The sequence below is a fragment of the Sesamum indicum genome, linkage group LG13 (assembly GCF_000512975.1).
Source record: "Sesamum indicum cultivar Zhongzhi No. 13 linkage group LG13, S_indicum_v1.0, whole genome shotgun sequence".
Lineage (NCBI taxonomy): Eukaryota > Viridiplantae > Streptophyta > Magnoliopsida > Lamiales > Pedaliaceae > Sesamum > Sesamum indicum.
Genome location: NC_026157.1, coordinates 4,553,191 through 4,571,573, shown reverse-complemented (window position 1 = coordinate 4,571,573; position 18,383 = coordinate 4,553,191). Strand labels below are relative to the sequence as shown.

Below are 18,383 nucleotides of genomic sequence, written 5' to 3'. Positions count from 1 at the left end.
CATATGCGTCATGCGTATAAAATCTTCTTTTAAATAAAATAAATGGCGTATGCGTATGTATATCTTAATTGGATAAGAAGATGAAACATGATTTGAAATCGGAAATTTGATTGCGCCTTGGAGGACCGACATGCATATTGCCTTCTTGTTAATGAGAAGATTGGAGCGAGTAGCGATGCACTACAATCGAAAATAGGATTAGCAATAAAATATTAAATAATAATTTTTAAAGTGTTATAAAAAATATAATAAAAGTATATTTTATTATTTGAATTATACTTATTTTTACATTTTATCATTATTATTATTATTTAATTAACTTATTATTTCAACTTTGCAAATTTTTTTTCTTAATTTGCCACATATGATTGTTTTTTTGGTTGATTTTTCTGCTGGCGCACATCATATGCAGTGTATTTGTGATGTTTAAGGGCAATGTGATCGTGATATTCTCCATATGTGCATTGAATGTGGTATTTTCAGAAAGAAAAAAATGACAAGAAAAAGGTTATATATAACAAAGTGCAAAATCTACAAAGTTGAGATGATATGTTGACACAAAAAAAAATTAGATGACAAAATGTAAAAACGAACATAATTCGGATCGTCAAAAAAAATTTACCCTTAAAAATATATATTGATGGAGAATAATTGAGTATAAAATTATTGTCAATGGATAATTAGTGATTCATATGTAGTAATAAGCATGAATTACAACCACCATTTTCTGAAGTTTTATATAATTATAAATTACTCTTTATTTTTTAAAAATTATATATACTCTTTGATTTTGACGTCCGTCTAACAATGAGTTCATTCCGTTATTTTTTATTAGACTTCTCTCTAATTTTTGTGGAACTGACTAAAATACCTTTTTGTTAATTATAATTTATATATATTTTTAGAATTTTTATAAATTAATATACTCTCTGGATTATTTGTACTCACCCTCAATCTTTTTTTTTTTTATGTATTTTTCAAATGGTTTATTTTTTATTTTTCATTTTCTAAAAGAACAACAAGAGTAAAGTGATAATATTTGCCTCACCATCTAAGACTACTTAATTATTTTGCAAATGATGAGATATTTGTAATTATTTAAATAATGAGAAAGTATTAATAATTATGCTAAATTTATAAAGATAATTATAATTACTCTAATAACAACACGAAGACAGTGATAATAATTATTTTTTGCTACTATTAGTATATATTGTATTTTAATATTTAAATTATAACGTATGTCCCTTCATATTCCATCATTGATGTTAAAGTTGGTGGATGTTTATAGCCATAATGTTTGTAACAATCTCTCTTCATAAACATTATTATATCCACTTACTAGCCATTTTTCCCAACTATCTCTTGAAACTCATCACATTATTGTCACCATTAATTCAAAATGGTAGATAATTTCTACACCTATAAAATGGGCATCATTCTACTTGTCTTGCAATATACACATATATTACATGCTATTATTCTATAAGAGAGAATTATATTAGTTGTTGGAAGGTAATCCTTTTAGTGGAGCTTTGAACTCTACTATTTATTTAGAGTGAGTTAGAATTATACGATGTTGTCGGGCTGTTGTATTTTGAAGGGGACAAATTAAAGGTGATACTGCTGAACTAGTGAGAAATTTGCTGCAGTGGGCTTGAATCTCCTTAAAATTAACGAGATATCCATGGCTCGACTCCAAGATTTATTTTTTATTTTTTTAACTGTAATTGTTATTTTTACGACGGTTACTAAATCATCACCTTACGTGTCTAATTATTTGTAGTGACAAACATTACAGGTGCTAACACCATATGGTGGAATATACTAACCCAAACAAGAAGAATGCCGGCAGCCAGTTGCAGCGTTCGAGGATGATAGATTATATTGAAAAAAAAAAACAAAATTAATTAACTAACTAAAAATTCTTTTAATTTGAATAAAATTTGGCCATATTGAATATATTACATGATAGATATTACTGTATTTATCATGTAATTTATCACTCTTTTTGAACTATACAATAATTATATAAAAATTTTAACTCGAAAAATATTTAACTTCACTCACCCACTCACATAACAAGTATTGATGTACTTATTATGTAATTTAAATTTTTAAAATTATATATTAATTATATGATGAGTCCGTAATTATTGTGTAATTTATTTCAGCGTCAATTACAACAAACTTCTATCAAATTTAACATAATTACAAAAAACTCTATCTGATTAAGAAATTACCAATATCCGATAATATTTGATGAAATTATATAACCCATTGAATGAATATATGAAATTGTTAATTTCACACTTATTGGAATTTTCTTTTCTTTTTGTGAAATTTAGGCGAATGGAAAATATATTGAAAATTACGAATTGAGCTAATAGTTGAATGACATTATGATAATAGAGTATTAATAATTTTTGAAATAATAAAAAAATATTTAAATTCATATGAAATATAAGAAAAGTTGGTTTTAGTTTTAATATGAGGGAACCCGTTAATAGAGACAAATATAACCGCGTGAAATAAACAAATACATGTAATAATTAACTTTAAAATCCTGAAAGAATAATATTATACAAAATCATATATATTAGATATACACACACAGACAATTATTACACACACATACATATATATATAGAGAGAGAGAGAGGTATATTATATATCTGATCATTGAAATCACAGGACAAAAATATCTGAAATGATGAGAGAGAAAGACGAAAAAGCCCACTCACTCACTGCCTTACTGCAGAAGCGTGTCGCTGTCTTAAAATTGCTAACTGTATTCCATTTCGGCGGCTCATTCTCTTTCTTCGTTCCTTCCTCCCCATTCTCTCTCTCTCTCGGACTCTTTTAACCATCTTCCAACTCTTTTCTTCTTCTTCTTCTTCTTCTTCTACTCTTTCAATCTCTCATATTTAACCTAATTTTTGATCCCTTTTTTGATTTTTCCTTTTGTTTTTTTAATTTGAGAATTTAAGTTAACCACTGAATTTGCTGCTGTGAGCTGGGAACTATTCCTGTAACTTCTAATTTGGGGTAACTTTGATCTGAAGAGGAGTTGTGGGCTAGAGTGTTTGTGTATAGCAGGGTTGGGAAGAGCTTTAAAAGCAGCTACGTTTTATTGATATAATGGCGGAGAGTCGTCGATACGCACTCAATGCTCAATTAGGTGAGTTTTTATTTATGGTCCCCTTTTTTTGTATGTTTATTGATGCTCTTTTTTTCGTAATTTTGCTTTTACCTTTTGGCACCGTGTAATCTTTTACCGTGAAATTTACTGCAATAGGATTGGATGTTTGTTTTTGTTCTGAGGGGTACTACTTCATCAGGGGCTTTGAGTTGATGCGACTGTTTAAGTTTTGCGGTTGAGAGCAGAGAAATATAGTTATTGATTATTTTGGTATTGGGTAAATTATATTTGACACTCTTGAGGTTTGTTCAGATTGTAGAAACACCTCCAACTGTGTGTAAAATTATAGTTACAACCCCTACTGTCAGAGACTCACATCATTAGTTGGTGAGTGCCTTTAATGATGCCCTAAACAAATGTTGTTGAATCTCCAATTTTGCCATCAAGTCACTAATCATGGGTTTTACGAATGGTGTTTAGTAATTCAACCTCACTTCAGGGTGGTTTTGTAATTTATCATGCACTAGATTTCAACATGATTTAAATAATTATTTTGAGTTGAAAATCTCATTAGTCATTGACCTTTGGATAGTTATAATTATTTTTTAATGATAACTGGCATTTGCCTTATTCAAATTTTGTAAAATGTAAAATGTGGTAAAATGAGATTCAAAATTCAATTTTATAGCCCACATTTCTTTTGTAAACCTACATAAGGTGCATTTCTTAACTTTAAATAGATTTATTATCTTATTGCCACTCCTGCTTACTTGGCCAAGGCCGGATTAATGACCCAATTCATTAATGGCTGGTCGATTTTAGCATTTTCTTTTTGAATCTTTTTCCAACTTTTGTAGTTTAAAATTTTATATATAGTCTTTAACTTCTCTAGGTCATGGATAGGAGGTGTAGTCGTAGTTTTCCAAATAGTAGGAGGTGTCCTGCAATTAAGCCTATGTAATTTTACACTTTCAACATGTAGTTCTGCAGCTATCTCATTTCAGTACACAAACATGCATCCCTTTATGTGTTCCATGTAAAATTGAGCTCATGAATATACATGAAGGGAAGTGATTACTACAGGATCGTACAGGATGTGTAAAAAATGATAATTTTTGCCTATCTCTTAACCTTTGGGATATGAGTTAAAAAATAGTTTTGTACAAGTAAGTTTCTGAACCTGAATTGAATCGTAAATTACTTTGGGTTGGTGAACCTTACTATGTTAACTTGATGCTTAGTTGATACAGTGACCAAATTAGCTATTTTTTTTGTGGGGGTAGATTACATCTACACCCCTAAGATTTGTCCTAATTCCACACACTTCCATATTACATTGAAAATTACAACTAGTCCACTTAAGGTTCGTTTTGTCTTACATGGAACTTCATTCGCTAGGCTTCCGGTTGGTGATTGATCACGTCTTCTATGCAATCTTTATGATGGTCTTCTAGTGAAATGAGAGAGATGAGACTAAAATGATAGAAAGAAAGAGATAAGAGTGAACTAAAAAAGATGACACCGAAGTAATAGAGAGGAGCCATGTGTTGGGACAGAAATGACCTCAAGGTCGAGAGCCGATGATAGTGTCTTGAACAAGAGTGAACTAATGAGGAGAAAATCCGGAGATGATTGAAGCTAATGAGAAAGAGGGTCCTTTTTTTCAGATCTTTTGGCCAGAAAACTTAAGGGTATGTTTGCACTTATGCACTTCTCAGGGGGCATTTAGGTGGGGTGATTGTAGTTTCCATTCTAATAGGGATGCATCTGTAATTAGGGCGGACCTCAGGGCGAGTGATGTAATTTACCCTCTTTTTAGAAGGAATATCACTTAGAGAGCAGCAAATGTGATGTTACACTGTCGGTGTTGCTTTCTGTTGCCCACTCAACAAACACTACAGAGCTGTGTCATTTAGTTGCTTCCTGCAATTTCTTTGAGGATCTACCATTTGAGCATGTCAAGAGCCTTTTATAATTGCCACTTTTTTAATTAATCCAATGTTATTAGGTTTTTGTTATGCATGTGTACATTAAATATCACAGAGTACGAGAAAGTAAGAAAAACTGACGAAGAACAGTAAATATTAAGAACATCAAATTTACATGGTTTGGCTTAGTGAATGCCTACATCAACTAGACAGACAAGAAAATAAATCTACTGTGATCAAGAGTTTGCTGAAATTTTTTGGTACTACCACACTCAAATCATCAATAAGGCACTCTTTGTGAATATGAAGTTTGCTCATACCAACCCCTTTTTCACAATCTTACGCAAATTCATGGAGAAGTCCTAGAGAAAAATAGGTGGAATTGGCATGGGTCTCCATTTCACGACCTAAAGGCGGCTTTTCCCATTTCACACCATGGAGAACATGAATTGTTCGGGACCATAATTTGGTTCCGAATTTGAGAATTTTCAACACTGTTGTCAATTGTTTCTCGTCTGATGCATTTTTTGTTTTGAAAGTTTGGTTAGTGTTTCTCAAAAGAATGTAACATCTTTAAATGCTGGTAACTATGAATTTTCCATTGAGAATTACTTAGTAGAAGTGTAGGGTGTGTTTGACAATTCAGAAAGTGAGATAAAGAGAGTGACTCAGCTCTGAAGTTACATCTTGAGGGACGAATCATTCGGGGGATATGAGAAATTTTATGAATAATTATGGTAGTCGACTCTATGGGCTATTTTTGACACTAATCATTCTTTTAGTTTTGTCATGAGCAGAAATACATTCAAATAACCATTAGATGTTGAAATAGACACTCCAATAGTTGTGCTTTCTTCTGTGCATTTCATTTTTCCTTTTTGAAGAAAATGGCTTATGACTCATTTTTCTAGAGCCCTAAGATGAGTTCCTGTATTTGTGCAGATATTGAGCAGATACTTCTGGAAGCACAACATCGGTGGCTGCGTCCTGCTGAGATTTGTGAAATCCTTCAAAATTACAAAAAGTTTCGAATTGCTCCAGAACCTCCTAATAGACCACCAAGTATGACTTACTATGTGCACTTTCTCTTATCACTTGAAATAATTTACTTGGCAACAAATTTTATGGTAGGATATGACAATCTATTATACCAACCAGTGGAAATATAAGTCTTTTTTTTAATAGGTTATGAGTTAAAGGTATTGGTCAGAAAGATCGGGATATTTATTTTTCGATTTTGAAAAGAAAAGAAAATTTTACCCGTACGGGTCCTTTAATTAAACAAAGCCCCAAGCACATTATTTGGAAAAATGATTTCAGTCTATACCTTTTCTTTCTCAGAGTATACTGTAGGCTTCTCTAATGGTAAATGATAGCATGTACATTAGTAGAACTTTGTGTGATTCACATCCAAGAGGACAATAATTATTGTTGACTAGGATATACATGGAGGCAATGAAGGGAAAGTCATTTGATGTGGTTGGACTGATTATGGATACGTACTAACTAGTAACTAGAGTGATAGGGCTAATCTTGTTTCATAAGGAAGGATTCCAATACCCAGCATTTAGGTCTTTTTAATTTTTTTGTTAAAATGGTTTGTCCCTCGTGGACTGGAAAAAATCCAGCCGATGTTATAAAAATTTCTATTGCATTTGCATGCCAACTCTATTTAAATTGCAATTCATTTTTCTTACAGACTTTTCTTATTTTTCATTTCAGCATGGTCATTTAAACTATAGCCTATTATGGCTTTTTTATACCCTTCCTTCTTGCAGTCAAATCTTGCCTGCAACATTGCGAGGTTTTTTCTTGTTTCCTAGGAGTTGAATCTTTGAGGATAAGGACATCCCATACTTCATTTCTAATTGCTAAATGTTGAAGATTGATTGATATGGTACTGGTGTTCAACTGTTGTTCGTTGTACAAATATGTAATCCAGTGAAATTTCCATGGGGCGTGACCGAAGTAGGATGTGGAGAACAATGGTTACTACAATACTAACTATCAGTATGATTTTTTCTCTTTGAAATTTTAATTAAGATTAGGATGTCAATTTTTTGAAATTCTCTGAGTTTAACACCCTGTTCTACGAGTTTTGAAGTTAGCATGTATTAGTACTACTGGTGTGTACTTTGTTTTGCAACTAGATGATAATTTGTTCTCTTAAAGTAGATCACTTTGCTGACATGGTGTGGGTTTGAATTTACGCCATGATTGATTTGTCAAAAGATTTGATTTTAGTATGTGGTCTCCAATGATAATTTACTTCCTTATAATCAAGTTTTCTTCAAGATATGCCCAGTGTACATAACCATATTTGTTCTTGCAGTTGAAGTGTGATGGCAAAGATATGATTTCTTTGTCTCATATATATTTTTATCTAACTCTTTTCCAGGTGGTTCTCTGTTTCTCTTTGATCGGAAGGTTCTCCGGTACTTTCGGAAAGATGGCCATAACTGGAGAAAGAAGAGAGATGGGAAGACAGTGAAGGAGGCTCATGAAAGGCTTAAGGTAAGGCTTACAGCTGTCACTCTATTTTATGAACTTCTACTTTGGTACTGTCTCCATACTTGCAGTTGGCAGTTTCTTTGCACTGTCGTAATTCCCCAATGTGAGCTAAGCAATAAAATATATATATGTACATGTATATGTATTATATCCAGGATGTACTTTCCTTGAATGTTTTGATGCTTCCAAAATAAACATCTAGAAGTGAATGGTTTTCAGGCTGGAAGTGTTGATGTACTGCATTGTTACTATGCTCATGGAGAAGAGAACGAAAATTTTCAACGGCGTAGCTACTGGATGCTTGAAGAGTAAGCTTAAAATATACTTGAAAATTGTTCTGAGAAAAATTCAAATATGCAGCCCACTTTTACATTATAGAAGTTTTTCGTGTGTGATAATTCCTTTAAGGCTGACATGATGTGCAATTTAAGAAAGGTACTTCTCCAAGATTCCTACTGTGTTCAGTCCATTTTCTTATGTAGTTTTGTACATTTACTCAGCGTCGAGTATTTCTATGTTTGTTGGACTATTTAAAGTGCAGTGCTCCTAGCACTGCAGCCAGGCTTTTGATATGCATCTGAAGACTCACATTAATACCATATATTGCTCAAAAGGTATAGAGACTTGGTTCCTGATGGTCCTTTAGTGGTCACTTAAAAATAGCAATACCCTTCTCTTCCATGCACTGACAGAAATTTGGGTTCACAAAAGGTGTCAAATTCTGGAAATTGATAGATGTGTTGCTGGTTAACATCTGTAAACTGACTATGTCCTTGAGTAGCTGATCTTTCCTCTGTGCCTTTGCATGGATGAAAGCTTGTACTTGTACCAAATTTTAAATTTTTCACTCAACATCCCAGAAGATGCTTGGGGTTAATTGATTTGTTTTGACTTCTTCATGTACACATAAAGGTGTTGAAATTACTGTTTCTATCAATGCCCTAGATCTCCTACCATCCATTATCTTGGACAGATTATCTTCGAGAGCTAGAATTCATAGCAAGTGCTACCTATATTAATGGAGGGGCTTACAGTTTTCCTATTAGATGTCTATTCCAGCACTTTACCTGTGCTCTGTTGAAAGTTAACCTTATAACGTCATGTCTGTGTTGGTCATGCATTTTCATCTCAACAACTACCCTTCAGTTAAAGGTGTTTGGCTTCTGGAATATCGTAAGCTCTGATAATTGTTTGTCTGCAATGAGGTTATCACAGAACAGCAAAATGTTGTTTCACAAAATAAGACGTAAAAATTGGTTGAAACTTCCACTGAAATTTATTTTTCCTTGAGCTCTTGCTTGCAGAGTCTGATTCATCTTTTTTTTTTGGGCTGATGTCTGCCACCTTCAGGGAGCTATCACACATAGTTCTAGTCCACTACCGGGAGGTAAAGGTAATTATTTCCTTATGTATTCTCTCTGAATGTTAAGTCATCCCAACCATGATGCTATATAGTTGGCTTAGCATGTATCAAGAAGAGTTCAATTTGCGTGACTTTTGACTTAAACTCTGAGTCTGTGACAGACTTGATGCATCAAACACTTCAAGGTTATTAGCATTTAACATGGCAAACAAAAATCTCAAATCTGAACTCTAACTGCAAGTATTAGTTTTTGGAACCAACCTTAAAGTCAACTATGCGGCACTAGTTTGATCCTTGGCTGCTATCTGAATTTCGTACTTGATCTCCTTGTAATGATGTATTGTTGTCTTTCCAGAACTGTCTCATATATATTTCTCCACAGGGAAACAGGACAAATTTCAATCGCAGTAGGAACGCTGATGTTATTCCTGATAGTCGTCAAACTGAAGAATCTATATCTAATTCCGAGGTTGACAGTTCAGCTAGATTTCAACCATATGATTACCAAGGAGCATCGCAAGCGACAGATACTAGCCTTAACAGTACTCATGCTTCAGAGCATGAAGATGCTGAATCAGGTGTTTTGCTGCGCTTTGCCACGCCATTAATTATTATTTGTTAATGTGTTGAAGTATATTGTTTACTTAAACCTACTGTATTTTCGTGTTCTTCAAAATCATGAATGTTACAAGATTTTCAACTGCAGCATACAGACAGCAAGCAACTTCTGGATTCCAACCTATTCATGAGTTACAAACACCGCAGAAGACTGAAGTTGGTTCCGTTCCTTGTTATCCAGTTCCTATATCAAGTAATGTGTTACAGTTCTCTATCTTATCATATATTCCCTCTACTCAATACTGATTTCCTAGTTGAATTTGTAGAATTACTTGGATTGTTAAGCAGACATACATTATACATGCTTTTTTTAATGTCATAAACTTTTCAAATTATTAATGTTCAATGTACTTATTGTCATAAAGTTTTTGCAGTGATACGAACAATAAAAATGAAATACTGAAAGGATATATAACAAAAGAGTCCCTTTGAGTAGGGGAGTGGCCTCTCTAGCTCAAATATTCTAGGCTATTGTTTTATATGAGTAACAATGTGCTATTATGACAGATATCTATCAAGGACAATTTTCAGCTATTCCTGGTGTGAGTTCTGGATCACTCACAGATGGAGAAAAAAATAAAGACCCTATGGATAATGGTTTGACATACCAGCTTCACGGAGAACTTGAGTTCCCATCTTGGGGAAATGTTGTTGAAAGCAGTAATGCTGGTTATCAATCTGTCAATTTTCAGCCATCTCATCCTTCAACACAATCTAGTGCAATGAGCTTGATGCCTGGACAAGAAAATCAGCTGCTGGATCAAGTTTTTACTGGTGTGTTAGGAAAGAAGCAAAATTTTGGCAGTCATTCCGGTGGCTTGGAAGAGTGGCAGGTATTGGATAATTGAACATTATTTGGTGCATGCTTTGAATGGCATTTCCTTCTACAGCAATTAACTAATAGCAGCTTGTTCATATGCTGGAGCATGACCAAGCCATGTTTGCTGTGATTATTTCCCAATTAGAATTTAAGCTTACCTAGTTCAACCTTTCAATTTATTATGCTATTGCTTGCTTGTATTATTGGAGCCCTGATGTTGGTCTATAATTTTCACTTTTCCGCCCTAAACTATGTCAGAGTATCTATTGTAGAAGGTATGGCAAAGAAATGTCAGGCTGCTGTTTTTAGCTATAAAATTTTCTGTAAAAAACAATTTATACTTATGTGTGAAATTCTGAACAAATATCAATCTAGGGAAAAGCTAATGTATGGTTGTTTATTTATTCTTTTTAACGAGGAGATGTACTTGCTAATATGCAAGTCAAAACATGCTCTCTCTTGCAATTGCCTTCTGTGAACGCATATGAAAACTTCTAACAGTGTCCCAGGATCTTGTTACCACAAAATGCTGCTTAAACATGCTTTTAGATAAAAAGATATGTTGCCACTGTTAACATTTGAGATATAAATGTCAACTCAATATTGAAGTGATGAATTGTTTTACAATCTGTAATTTTTTTTCACATAATTACTTTGTAAGAACCGGATCTTTTTAGCTGTACTCCTTACAGACTTTATATTTTAAAACTCTTAACAGGCTTCTGGTGGTGATTCCCTAAACATATCAAAGTGGTCCATGGATCAGAAGTCAGATGATAACCAGAATTTAGGCCAGAACAGTAATTATCCATCCTTGAGACCGCCTTTCTTGTTTGACCTTACTACCAAACTTGATGGTGTTAATCAGGTGGAACTGTGCCACTCAGTGGAGCTTGATGATGCATATCTTACTGAACAAAGTCGACACCCTATGCAAAATGATCTTCGACTGCAACCCTTGACTGCTGTAGGAAGTTCTCTTAAATTACAGTCCGATGGAAACCCGAAGATAGATGATAAAACCAGTTATCCAGCCTTCAGACAGCCTCTATTGGATGGCATTATCGGAGAAGGTCTTAGAAAGCTAGACAGCTTTGACCGTTGGATGAGTAAAGAACTAGGTGATGTGACTGAGTCAACCATGCAGCCTGGTTCTGGGGCATACTGGGGGACTGTTGGCAGTGAAGATGGGGATGATACTGGTATCTCCAGTCAAATGCCCTTAGATAACTTTATTCTTGGTCCCTCTCTCTCTCAAGACCAGCTCTTTAGCATTATTGACTTCTCCCCAAACTGGGCATATTCTGGGTCAGAAATTAAGGTATGTTATTTGATTTGGTTTTTTAATGTCTCTGTTCTTATAGAAGTGATATCTAGGTGATTTTCTATAGCAAGCAAGTGATGAAAGGTATCATGCATTCTTCTATGCTCATGATCAGGTTCTTGTTATGGGAAAATTCTTGAGGAGTCGAGAGGAGGTAGAGAAGTATAAATGGGCATGCATGTTTGGTGAACTGGAGGTCCCTGCAGAGATTGTGGCAGATGGTGTTCTTCGATGCCATACACCTTCACATGCGACTGGCAGGGTTCCATTTTATATAACATGTTCCAATAGGTTAGCATGCAGTGAAGTCCGGGAATTTGAATTCCGCTCTAGTTCTATTCAAGATGTTGATCTTGCCGATGTTGGAAGCATTACTTCTGATGAAACTCTTCTTCACATGAGATTTGGAAAATTGTTGTCTCTGGGATCGGGCAACTCCCAGACCTCTGTGGAGAGTAATGCTGCTGAAATCTCAAAGTTGCGCAGTAAAATCAGTGCATTGCTGAAAGATGACTCTGAGTGGGAACAAATGTTAAACCTTACTAAACAGGATGAGTTTTCAGCAGATAAGGTCAAGGATCAGCTCTTACAAAAGCTTTTAAAGGAGAAATTGCATGTTTGGCTTCTCCAGAAGGTTGCTGAAGGCGGGAAGGGTCCTAATGTACTGGATGAGGGTGGTCAAGGTGTGCTGCATTTCGCCGCTGCTCTAGGTTATGATTGGGCGATACCACCCACTATAGCTGCAGGGGTGAGTGTCAACTTTAGGGATGCAAATGGATGGACTGCCCTTCACTGGGCAGCGTACTACGGAAGGTACGAGTTATCCAGTTATATATTTTAACATGCTTTACGGTGTTCTGCTACTTATACAATATTTCTTCTCCTGGGTATGGGGATATCTTGGTATCGTAGGGGATTTGATGTACTTAGAACCATTTCTTTAGATGATATGTATCAGTTTGTTCCATTTTTAGCTATTATTAAATCATTTGAACTCCAGTTTTAAGTCCTTTTCTCGTATCAGAGTCCTTGATTTTGCAGTCAACTCATATATATTGGCTCACATATCTTTTTATTTTTTGCTGTGGTTCAATACTTGCGACACCAGAGAGCGCACAGTGGCCTTTCTCATCTCTCTTGGTGCAGCTCCTGAAGCATTGACAGACCCCACTCCCACATATCCTGCTGGAAGACCTCCTGCAGAACTTGCAGCCAGCAATGGACACAAAGGCATCGCTGGTTATCTTTCAGAATCTCTCTTGAGCTCACTTAGCTCCCACATATCATCACTCAACTTGGAGGATTCAAAGGAGAGCAATGATAGAGGAAAAAGTGTGGAAACAGTTACTGAGCGGATTGCAACTCCAGCTGGCTATGGTGATTTACCCCATGGGCTGTCCATGAAGGATTCGTTAGCTGCTGTACGTAATGCAACTCAAGCTGCAGCTCGCATTCATCAAGTTTTCAGAGTACAGTCGTTTCAGAGAAAGCAGCTCGAAGAGTATGGTGATGGTGAATTTGGAATGTCAGATGAGCGGGCACTTTCACTTCTAGCTCTAAAGACCAAGAAGGCAGGACAACATGATCAACCAGTTCATGCTGCTGCAGTACGGATACAAAACAAATTCCGCAGTTGGAAAGGCAGAAAAGACTTTCTGTTAATCCGACAGCGGATAATTAAAATTCAGGTATGATTCATGTGCTGAATTCTGTTCCAGTAATAGCATTTCACTTAATTTACAAACTTAATGTCTAAAACTCTAACTTTTGGCTTTCTGACAAAAGGCCCATGTCAGAGGACACCAGGTGAGAAAGAACTACAGAAAGATAATCTGGTCCGTCGGAATTTTAGATAAAGTCATACTAAGGTGGCGGCGGAAAGGAAGAGGTTTGAGTAGATTCAGGCCTGAAGCACTAGGTGCGGGCACTAGCATGGTAGATGAAGATGACTATGATTTCCTGAAAGAAGGTAGGAAACAAACTGAGGAGAGACTGCAGAAGGCCCTTGCTAGAGTGAAATCAATGGTTCAGTACCCGGAAGCACGAGATCAATATCGCAGGTTGCTGAATGTTGTCTCAGAAATGCAGGAAACAAAGGTATACCTATTTTATAACATATCAAAATCAGCAGCTTTTACCATAATCTTTGTATCATCCTGGGATTTGAATTTAGGTCCTTATAGAACTGTGGAAATTATCTGTCTTGAAAAATTTAATGCTGCAAGACCCATATTGGATGGAAGTCTGGTTTAGTGCTGAACGTAAACGCGTTTCTGAGACCCATGTCCAGGAAAAGGATACACTTTTGGTCAATCACTTTGACTCAATTAAGAGGCACTCTGCATTTGTTGGTGATTAAAAACAATAAGCATCAATTTGTTGGTTTAGTACTAACAGGGGTAGTTCTGCTTTGCTAGATTGGTAGCTTCATGGCCCAGTCTCTATTAGATAACCAGGAAAACGGAAAACAAGGGGAAAATGATTCTTCTTCCAGTTATCTGCAGGATACCTAGCATATAATATTCGCTTCAATCATATAAAATATAAACTGAAGTACATGTAATACATATTTCGCTGTAACTTTGCATGTGGATGTAAGTCAATCTACATTCCTTCTCCTGCAGGCTGTGTACGACAAGGTCTTGAACAACTTCGAAGTTGATTATGATGATGATCTGATCGACCTCGAAGCTTTGTTGGACGATGATACCCTCATGCAAACAGCATCATAGCTTTAATCCCATCACCACATTGTATACGCCTACCTTAAACTGGTAAGTTCTATGATTAGGTTGCACAGGTTCACTTGTACATTTGACTTGACTGATTGATTTAATCTCACAGTATGTCAAGAATGGAAAGATTGATGGTAGAGTTGGTACTAGTGTGATAGAACTCTGATTACGTATGGAGATCTAGTGAAATTTGTAGTGTAATGTGAAACTTGAACCTCTTTCCTTGTATTTTGCAACAGTTTTTCTTTTGTAGGATTGTAGTGCTGTACATTAGTTGGTGTAATCAGGAACAAGGGTTTGATCTCTCTCCCTCAACAGACTCACAGAAGCTGTTTTTTTAGAGTTATTTACTTCAACATTAGTTGTTGGTTTATTTTAATAATAGTTTTTTGTTAGCTTTAGATATTACTTGATGTTGATATAGTATAATTGTTAATGATTCAAAATTATGATATAATTACAATCTATTCATTTTGAAAAATATATTTAATTTTAAAGTTATTTGATTAAATTAAATTATTTTAAATCTTAAATTGAATGTTTGAGCCAATGAGGCCTTGCATGATGGGCAGAAATCAATGTCTCGTAACAAAATATGTTGTGAATTCGAGTTCTACACAGTGTATATCTACTTTTAAAGTAGTTTGTTGTTTTCTCGTTCCGTTTGGATGTATCTGATTTGAATTAATGATGTATTATCAGTTTGAATTTGAATGTATTAAATGACGACTATGTATATATATAAATGAATGCTTGAATTGCTTTGAGCCTAATACCAACCTGGTGAGTATTAAAATTCTATTTTAAATAAATATAATGATAATTTTAATTTAAATATTATTTATAGTAAATAATATACCTCAAGAAATTTAATATACTAATTGGTGTTTTGAGATTTAATAAATATATGTAAAAATAAATAATTTATTAAAATATAAAATATACTTTTAAAATAATTTAAAATTTAAACCTTTCATTTTTAACTATTAAAGATCAATGGCTATTACAATAAGGGCATAACAATCAACTCCTTTAAAATTCTAACTCCTGTTAACTCAACTAATGAAAGGAGAGAGTATGCTTTATTTCAAAAAATACCAAGGGCTTTTGCCTATAAAATTAACATAGAGGGATTTTTAGCAAAAAAATTAAAACACATGGGGTTTCATGCAATTTATCCTTTTAACCTATTTAAATTGTAGAACAAGCACCATGCTTAGAAATTAGCACGCTGTCCTCTTCTAAAATTTGGTGTAATTATATGTAAACTTTTTATAATTTAGAATATTACATTTAGTGCTCTTGATATTTATTTTTATCTAACAAATAGACTCCGATTGACTTATTATTGAATGCTAATTTATTGTAGATCAAATAAATAAATTTTTGACCACACTACCATTATACATCTTCATGTGCTAATACATATGAAGAGATACATCTTCATTTTTATAAATTTAGTTTTATTAGAAAAGATTTGTTTGACAAGTCAGTGTTCAATAATAAGTCAATCGAAAGTAAATATGAGTTTTTATTTAATTTTGTTACTAAATCAGCAAATTCGATGAATTTTAATGATCGAATGGATTTACATGTTAGAGGAAAATAAATATCAATAGTACTAAATATAAATTTTTAAGTTATAAAGGATTTACATGTAATCATACCACAGCTTAGGAGACAACGGCGTAGCTATCCCTATAAATTAAAGTGGAAGATAAGCCTAAAATATTTATTTATACTAAAAAAATCCTTTTTAATTGACTTCAATTCCTACATTTTGATAATATAAATATAATTTTTTTTTATGAACTATTGAAACGTAATTATTCAGAGCTGACGAAAAATAATGACATTGTTGCAAATAAAATAAATTGAGATATTTTTCCTTTTTTTCTTAAAAAAAAAAGAAGAAGAAAATTACTGCCTTTTTTTGGGCATTTTCCTTTTAAATTTAATAATTCGGTGAAGAGTTGGAAAAAAGGAAAAGTTAAAGAAGTCTTATCCAGTAGACAACTCTCAAGTGCAATCCAGTAGACGAAGAGCAAAGCAGAGGGTAGCAGCCATGGCGAGCCTCTCCATTTCGACCCTCACCTTCCCTTCCAAGTCCAATCTCACTAAACCCTCTTCCTCCTCCGCCTTCCACGGCGTTAGGATAGTGCATTTGTGCCCCACGCGCCGCCCCAGTGTCTCTTCCGTTCGGGCTTCTCATCCACCTTCGTCGTCTGTGGTGATGATGGCGAAAAAAGAGGAGGAATTGAAGGAAATCAGAGCCAAGTCCACTGAAGAGCTAAATGAGGAAATAGTGGACCTTAAAGGAGAGCTTTTCATGCTCCGCCTCCAGCGCTCTGCCCGGAATGAGTTTAAGTCCAGCGAATTTCGCCGCATGCGCAAAAGGGTACTCTCTCTCTCTCGCACCTTTTCTTTTTCTGCTTTATCCTTTTTCTCTCTGAAGATTGAATTTCCTTTTGTTTTAGTGGAATATCTCTGAAGTTCTTGGAGTTTCCCCCTGGGTTCTTGGTTAGTGATGTGTGAAATTTATTAATTGAATTTTTGGAGTGGGAATTGGCTAGATTCAAAGGTGTGGAAGTGTTGTAAAATTGGATGTTTAATGACACTTTTGGGTGGGCTAAAATGATGGGTTTCTGTGTTTGGATTTTATGTTGAAATGTGGAAGTTTAGAGGTTCATTTTCTTCTTTTACAACTGGAGTTCAAATCTGAAATGGGATTTCTTATTACAGTTAATTTATAGGAGAATTTGCAGCTTTCCAATTGCCTTAGCTTAATATGCTGGAGAGGAAAATTGGTAAAATGTGATACTTTTCTTGTTGAAATTGGTGGTTGGGCTTCTGATTGAATAATTTGGAAAGATATAATGTAAGTTGAACAATTATATGGTTGATGCTCTTTCTCCTCGCTGGTTTAAGTAGAACTATTACTACATCTTAAACTTGTAAAGTCCTGCCAAGCTTGCTAGTTGCTAAAATATCAAAGGTTATTACAACTTTCTTCTTATCTTGTTATGAGAATATACAAAATTCTTGCTATGACCCTTTTGTAGCAGCTGAAATTATTAGTTGAACTTGTGCTACTTTTTATAATTTCGTTAAGTTGCTAGGAAATGCTTGTATATATCGTATTTTGTACAATGTGATGTAAAGGTCTGAAGAAAAACATTCTTGCATATTTATCTGTAAGCATATGCACCACATCTGTACAAAAGAAGATGTACAAGTTGTGTTACGTAAAAGAGTAATGTAGAATTGATGTACCCTTACCCAGAATAACTGAAATTAGGTCCCTCTCTGTTTGTGTGCCTATTCAAATTATTCTTGTTTCATCGTTGTCTATGTATTTTCTAATAAAATACATAAGGATGTTGTAGCAGAATATCCATAGTCGATACATGCATGTCGACAGGAATCAAATTAGGGGTGATTGCATTTCTGAGATTGGAAACTTCTTCTCTTAAGATAAGCATAAGAGATTTCAGATGGATTGATGTAACTTTAAAGTCGATTTTGGTCCATTTTATTCTAGAAAATTAATAATCAATATGGATCTTCGGAATATAGCATTCAAATGCTTTCCAACTTTCCTCTTGTACTCCTCTGGCTTTTATAATTTAGTTGCAGCTCCCATATTGAGTTAACTGTAAGTAAGGGAGAAAGATATTTGGCATGCAAAAATCTTATCTTTACGTTAAATTGTTCGTTTCATCGTGTGTTCTCCCTGAGATTTCTTTACAACCAACATTGCTTTATGTTTTGTAGTTTTCTTCCATTACGATACAGAGCCCTTCTCTTCCTGAGTTGTACTTTCTGGCTATTATTTGTCTTTTGTCTCTATTCTTTACAACCCTTTATGCGCCAATCACTTCTTTCTTTATAACCAGCGTCTCTTAATATGAAAAACAGATAGCTCGCATGCTTTAAGAGGGA

The 18,383-nt window shown here is 34.5% G+C and overlaps 2 protein-coding genes across 3 annotated transcripts; both read left to right on the top strand.

The window, feature by feature from the left end:
- Positions 2,818 to 14,802, top strand: LOC110011222 (calmodulin-binding transcription activator 1-like). 2 transcript variants are annotated; one of them, XM_011099266.2, is made up of 14 exons: positions 2,818 to 3,181; positions 6,013 to 6,132; positions 7,469 to 7,584; positions 7,801 to 7,889; positions 8,932 to 8,974; positions 9,327 to 9,522; positions 9,651 to 9,755; positions 10,070 to 10,395; positions 11,101 to 11,703; positions 11,822 to 12,519; positions 12,815 to 13,394; positions 13,492 to 13,803; positions 14,331 to 14,480; positions 14,551 to 14,802. In XM_011099266.2, exons 1-13 carry the CDS (start codon positions 3,142 to 3,144, stop codon positions 14,436 to 14,438), a joined length of 3,336 nt encoding a protein of 1,111 aa, XP_011097568.1. In that variant the 5' UTR covers positions 2,818 to 3,141; the 3' UTR covers positions 14,439 to 14,480; positions 14,551 to 14,802. The 2 variants fall into 2 exon arrangements, with proteins under 2 accessions (XP_011097568.1, XP_011097567.1); XM_011099265.2 differs by having other exon boundaries at positions 14,331 to 14,802.
- Positions 16,418 to 18,383, top strand: LOC105176502 (50S ribosomal protein L29, chloroplastic). Its single transcript, XM_020698576.1, has 2 exons — positions 16,418 to 16,839; positions 18,360 to 18,383. Exons 1-2 carry the CDS (start codon positions 16,507 to 16,509, stop codon positions 18,375 to 18,377), a joined length of 351 nt encoding a protein of 116 aa, XP_020554235.1. The 5' UTR covers positions 16,418 to 16,506; the 3' UTR covers positions 18,378 to 18,383.

What these genes read in the sequence shown, in the direction of transcription:
- LOC105176502 (XM_020698576.1), top strand. Translation starts at nt 16,507, where the DNA reads ATGGCGAGCCTCTCCATTTCGACCCTCACCTTCCCTTCCAAGTCCAAT.
- LOC110011222 (XM_011099266.2), top strand. Translation starts at nt 3,142, where the DNA reads ATGGCGGAGAGTCGTCGATACGCACTCAATGCTCAATTAG. An exon ending in TCCACTACCGGGAGGTAAAG is followed by an intron (nt 8,975 to 9,326) that starts GTAATTATTTCC and finishes ATTTCTCCACAG; the next exon opens with GGAAACAGGACAAATTTCAA. An exon ending in GCATGAAGATGCTGAATCAG is followed by an intron (nt 9,523 to 9,650) that starts GTGTTTTGCTGC and finishes TTTCAACTGCAG; the next exon opens with CATACAGACAGCAAGCAACT.